Genomic DNA, 5,992 nt, shown 5'->3' with positions numbered 1-5,992 from the left:
CTTTATTTCCAGCAGTTATTTTTCATTAGAAACTCTTAATGAGAGAAAGCTCATGTTTAATTATGGTGAAATTGAAGTAGATCATATTTCCCCTGAAATTACTTTTGCTCATTTAAGAAAATATCACTTAAAAATGACTACGCGTGAAATGAAGGCGTTTGTACGCCTTTTTTCGCTCATGGTTGGTGACCTTGTACCAGAAGACGATCATGTATGGCTGTTTTTTTTTGAATTTGCTCCAAATAATTGATATTTTTCTTTTAAATGAGATTTCTAAGCCAATGGCGGAAAGGCTAAAGTCACTTATAACGAAGCACCACAAAGATTATGTACAGTTTTTTAATGACACGCTTAAACCGAAACACCACTTTATGGTGCATTATTTTTCTATAATATTGCAATCTGGTCCTCCCCGTCATTATTGGTCATTTCGATTCGAAGCAAAACATAAAGATTTCAAAGCATATGCTAGAAACATTACGAGTCGAAGAAATATATGTGTATCCATTTCAAAAAATACCAACTAAAATTTGCGAAGTTTTTGCTTTATCCCGAGGAAGGAATGTATTCCATTTCCCCAAGTCCTCTTATTCCTCATTCAGAATATGAAGAAATAATTTACAATTTTTGCGCTCGAAATGAGATCAATATAATTAGTTTTCGTTGCTACTCCCAATGTATTTATCGCTCTAAGAAATACAAAAAACGGTGCTTCATTGTTCAATACGATGATAAAATTTGTGCTGAAAATGCTTTAGTTTATGAGATAATTGAAGTTGCTATTTTCACGGAGTGCGACTTAGTTTATTTTATTTGTCAGCGAATAAAAATACAACAATATAATAAACATTTCGCAGCATACGAAGTACATACTCCTGACATACGAAATCAATGTGACCTAATCGTTTTACCTGCTGAAATTTTGTCTGGTCCACCAATAAATGCACATAAAACTACGCGTGGGAAAACGATGATTCGTTCAACACAATATTTTGTTAACGCCTAAAATGCAAGCCCAAAATAATAATATAGTATTAGTTCTAGGAAAGTTTTAGCAAGACAGTAAAACTTAATGTCATGGAACCGGTAGAACCAGTCGCAGTGTTTGTTTCCAGCGAAGCATTCGCATCTCCAAACTTCCTCAATTTTGATGAAACCATATTTGACGCAAATTGTGAAGGGAGTTACGCAACCCAAACTGTGTACAACGACGGGCACGATTTATTTTGCTCACCGAACATAATTCAAGAAAAGTAAGAAAGTCTAAGTTCGGGCGGAGCCGAACATTAAATACCCGGCGCAATTATTAAATATATGTTTTCCACCTTTCCGAAAGCTACCGCTACACGATAAGCCGGGTGTATCAATTTTGAGTAAATTAGCGTCCTTCAATTTCGAAATATTGAAGTTTCAAGCATTTCTGAAATTTACCGTTATATGAGAAGCGGCCGTTATTTTAGTCCGATTTCAATAATTTTCAACGTTTTGCTTTTATTAGCCAAGCACAATAACCACACCGAGTTTGGTACAAATTGGTAGAACGGTTACCGAGATACATATATGTGATCATAAGCGTATTTCTTGGTAAAGAATTGTTGCAAGCATCAGTTTTGAATAAATTAGCTTTAATATTTACTGATTTATCGAAGATTTCGTATTTCTCTAAATTACCGTTATATGGGATGTGGGCGTGGTTATTGTCCGATTTTAAAAATTTCCATTCCGGCCATTTCGTATGTTATACCAAGGTTAACAACTGTGCCAAATTTGGAAGAAATTGGTGCAGCGGTTACCAAGATATACACATGCAACCATAAGTGGGCGTGGCTACGCCCATTTTCCAAAAATTTATAAAATTCTTATTTTTCGTCTAAAACTTATTGTAAATATCAATTTTGAGTGAATAATCTTCAGTAGTTACTAAAATATCGCAGTTTTCGTATTTCTGAAAATTACCGTTATATGGGAGGTAGGCGTGGTTATTGTCCGATTTTAAAAATTTTCGGCCGTTTGGTATGCCGTGCGAAGGCCAACATTTGTGCAAAGTTTGGAAGAAATTGGTGCAGCGGTTCCTTAGATATACACATGTAACCATAAGTGGGCGTGGCTACGCCCATTTTCCAAAAATGTATAATATTCATATTTTTCGTCTAAAAATTATTGTAAATATCAATTTTGAGTGAATTATCTTCAATAATTACTAAAATATCGCAGTTTTCGTATTTCTGGAAATTACCGTTATATGGGAAGTGGGCGTGGTTACAGTCCGATTTCGCCCATTTCCAATACCAACCTACCTTGGATTAAGGGAAACCTACAAACCAAATTTCGTTGAGATATCTCAATTTTTGCTCGAGTTATCGTGTACACGGACGGACGGACAGACGGACAGACAGACATGGCTTAATCGATTTCTTTTTTCATCCTGATCATTTATGTATACATTTGTCTATATCTATCTCGATTCGTTTTGGCTGTTACAAACAACCGTTATGTGAACAAAATTAATATACCCTTGTGCACAAGTGCGCTCGGGTATAATAAAAATGGACCGAATTACTCTTTTGGATTGGAAAGTCGTTATGGTAGCAATGAAGATCGAACTGAATTAGCTACTCTTCTATGCAGCTGGAATTTGGGAAATCTATACGATTTCTTCGTGCGTAAGTATCCCAAATAAATTCATTTTTTATATTTTTCATATTAGCACTCATCTTATTCTGCAAGTAGAGCAACAATTGTTTATAGGCATCCTAAAGCACGTATCAAAAACAATTGCTGAAAATCCTTTTGTAAACACTGATATTTCCCTTGGTGGTCGAGTGGAGTTTTTTTATCAATGGTCGCAATGGATCAAATCCTGTGAAAAGTCCACTACATCGCCATGTTTGGCGAACGAGCATCTTCAGTGCGATAAATCTACCCAATCAAGTGAAGGTCGGGGAAACAATTTAGGTGTTATTCCACAAAGTTCAACGGATAACAATAGTCAAGTTCTGGTGGCTAAGACATCAATCAATTTGATTGATATTATTAACTCAAATTCATACGGCAAAAGCATGGTTGAAACATATAAAAAACAAAAGACCATGGATGATAATTTACGCAAGCTTTTAGTTGAATCGGTTTTACCACATTCTATAATGAACAACCACGATCTTTCCGTTACTGATTGCGCTTCTATTTCACGTCAAATTTGCGAAGTATTCCCTGGCGAGTTGCCGGTAAACAATTATTCTTACTTCATTTCAAAATTCACCTTCTGTTTATTATATCCAGATATGTAATAATTCTATATTGGCAGTAAGCTAACTTCTCAATGTGTAACCATTCCGAAATCAAAGCGAGACAGTCTAGTACCGTTGTATTGTGTACGTGAGTGCCGTTTTTGTGTTTGTGTTATGTACATGGTTATTTATAAACGTCCCTGCAAAAATTTGAGGACCAGGTGGTCCACTGGGTCGTAGTTTTAAAGTATGTGCAAAAGGACCAGGTTGCATGCTAGTAACTTGTTATGCTGACCTGGACCACCTCAAGCGTAAAAAACTGATATGTGTTGAACACCACATCTTCGTGGCCCATCGGCACGGCGAATTTTTTAAGAAAATGCGTTTTAAATTATAGATTTTGCCATGTTATGCAGCGTTGGACCAGAGGTGGTCAGGTCCAATGACATAGCAATATTAATGTTACCATTTTTTCTCCATATATTTGGACCATTTTGGTTACTAGTGTTGGTTACAAAGTAGCGTAGTCCTGTACTAGTACTTAACCTAGTCCCACTTTTTGCAGGGGTATGTCTTCCTTTTCTTTCGTACGTGTTTATTGATATATCTGTACTGGATATAGGAGTATTACATATATGATTATATCGTAAAAAATTATCACAAAATGAGCATTAAAATTAATTTTACCCTTTCAGTCATACTATTACCTTGAGCGAAAAAACGCAGCTCCGTTGGGCAAGTTGTACAACAAATTCAGGAATTGGAAAGCAAATTTCAATAAAAAGACAAAGACATCAGACGGTAATTCGAAAAAACAAAAGCAGACGTCATTTTCAATAGGGGAAGATGAGGACGAACATATTAGAGCGTTGACACATGACCTCCATGCAATGGCTTATCAGGAAAAAATCAGACACTGGTGCGCGTGTGCTGCAACACGTATGAACAGCATTCGAGATGCAGAGAATAATCCAAAACATATATTTGATGTTTGGCCGCAGTACAAATTGCCTGATGGTTTTCGTTTGGTAAGGCTAAAGCGCATTCTTATTTATTTGCTCTTATTAAAATATTTTTTTTTTAGATTGAGTCTGATTTTGTGTTCTTTTTCGGAACCAGAAATGAGGTTCTTGATAACCTCACTGCTTTTTGCGATTTGCTTGTTGATAAAGTTTTTCCGAATCACATGAAGGAATTCAAAGATTATGCTAATATGTACTACAAAATAAAGAAAAACAAAGTCAATCTCTCAGAAGATAAACACACTCTTGGGGTATTCACTCCTGCCTGGTTATCTGGTTAAAATTTTGTATTTTGGTATTTGGCTGTGTATTTTGTTTTTGTAAACTGAGTTAAAAATATAACCACATAACCAGGAACGAAATATTTTAGCCTTACTTGTTTTTGATTCTATTTACAAATGTTTTGCTCAACTTAGATTCCATTTGCGCCAAAGCATTTGTTCTTTTACAGTCACTGCTGCCACGCTCTCGACTAGCTTATAAAAGACTAACAGGCTAACCTAATATTCGCGGCTTGCGTTTTGGTACGCATGCCGTCGAATTTGTTTTTTTGCGTCACCCGAAATTGACTTGCATGCGTTTGCATTTGATTTCATTGAGCGAAACGTCAAATCAAAATGTCACGCAGAACAAAAATTGGAAATTGAGTTAGCTTCATACGCACGCCGTTCAATTTCGGTTGATCTCATACAAGTTGCATGTGCATGAGAAATTTTTGACAATAAATTGGCGGCGTGCGTGAATATTAGGTTAGCCTGTAATGCAAAAAAAAGGCTTTATTCTATCAAAGTCACTAGACAGTTTTATGGTTGTTTGCGCAACTGAAACGGAATATAAACAAATGTATGATTGCAAAGTCCAGGCAGAATCATCTATTGCCCCCTTCATATCATTAATTGGAACCCGAGATGAGCCACAATCATTCATGATTGACTTTGACAACATCATTTACAAAGTTTTCAACTTCGCGAAAGCTGTGGATATATGTTTTAAAGCATACCATGTTTTTAATATGGCCTACGCCGAGCCATGCGCTGCAATGTGGGACTTCATTAACAGACAATTCTATCAGTTAACTATCAACGCCAAGCCCAAGCCAGGAATAGAGGCACTGCTTAATGAAATTAAAAGTAAGCACATGTATGATTTTTCACTGAAATTTGCCCTTATAATTTTCCTTTAATTTATAGTCGCAAAAGAAGCAAACCTAGAAGAAGATACGAATCTGCCGAGCACCTCTACATTTTGTTAAATACACTAAAATTTACGATAAAAATATAATAAAACCCACCATGCAAAACATGAGAAATAGGCAACAATTGTCAATGTCAACCAATCGGCGATTCGCCGATTTATTGCCGTAGTGAGAAATCGGCAACATCATTTCTTTTAAGTCATTTTACGAATATGTTATCAAAAATTCCCAAACTGATGAATTATGCCCAAGATAGGGTTGAAAAAATAGGAAGCCCCACAACGACGAAAATAGTTAATTTCGTTTAAAAATTATAAGTTTGTATTCAAAAACAAATGAAATATTAAAAAAGAATACAATTGTTCCAAGAAATTATTATTCAAATATCGCCTGTGTTATAATTCGTTCTATGTTTTTTACAGTGTGGAGAATGAAAACAATCGTACATTCTACGAAACAAGCGCCGATTTTACAAAAATAATTTCGGTAAATATACGAATTATTTTTGTGCATTTTACAAAAAGTTCGTAAGAAAATAAAGAAATAGT

At 35.4% G+C, this 5,992-nt stretch overlaps 1 protein-coding gene and 1 long non-coding RNA gene across 2 annotated transcripts; both read left to right on the top strand.

Moving 5' to 3' along the window:
• The first annotated feature begins 2,604 nt into the window (after window positions 1–2,604).
• On the top strand, window positions 2,605–4,416 carry LOC118749894. Its single transcript, XR_004994302.1, has 3 exons — window positions 2,605–2,663; window positions 3,923–4,255; window positions 4,312–4,416. It is a non-coding gene; the product is annotated as an uncharacterized LOC118749894 (long non-coding RNA).
• A 633-nt stretch (window positions 4,417–5,049) lies between these two features.
• LOC118749893 lies at window positions 5,050–5,561 on the top strand. The gene is made up of 2 exons (XM_036484664.1): window positions 5,050–5,379; window positions 5,440–5,561. Exons 1-2 carry the CDS (start codon window positions 5,055–5,057, stop codon window positions 5,499–5,501), a joined length of 387 nt encoding a protein of 128 aa, XP_036340557.1. The 5' UTR covers window positions 5,050–5,054; the 3' UTR covers window positions 5,502–5,561.
• Window positions 5,562–5,992: the final 431 nt, after the last annotated feature.

Source organism: Rhagoletis pomonella, unplaced genomic scaffold (genome assembly GCF_013731165.1).
Source record: "Rhagoletis pomonella isolate Grant_MI unplaced genomic scaffold, Rhpom_1.0 Rhpom_scaffold_00078, whole genome shotgun sequence".
NCBI classification, from domain to species: Eukaryota; Metazoa; Arthropoda; class Insecta; order Diptera; family Tephritidae; genus Rhagoletis; species Rhagoletis pomonella.
Note: the sequence above shows the minus strand (reverse complement) of the source record. Positions and strands in the feature narration are given on the sequence as shown.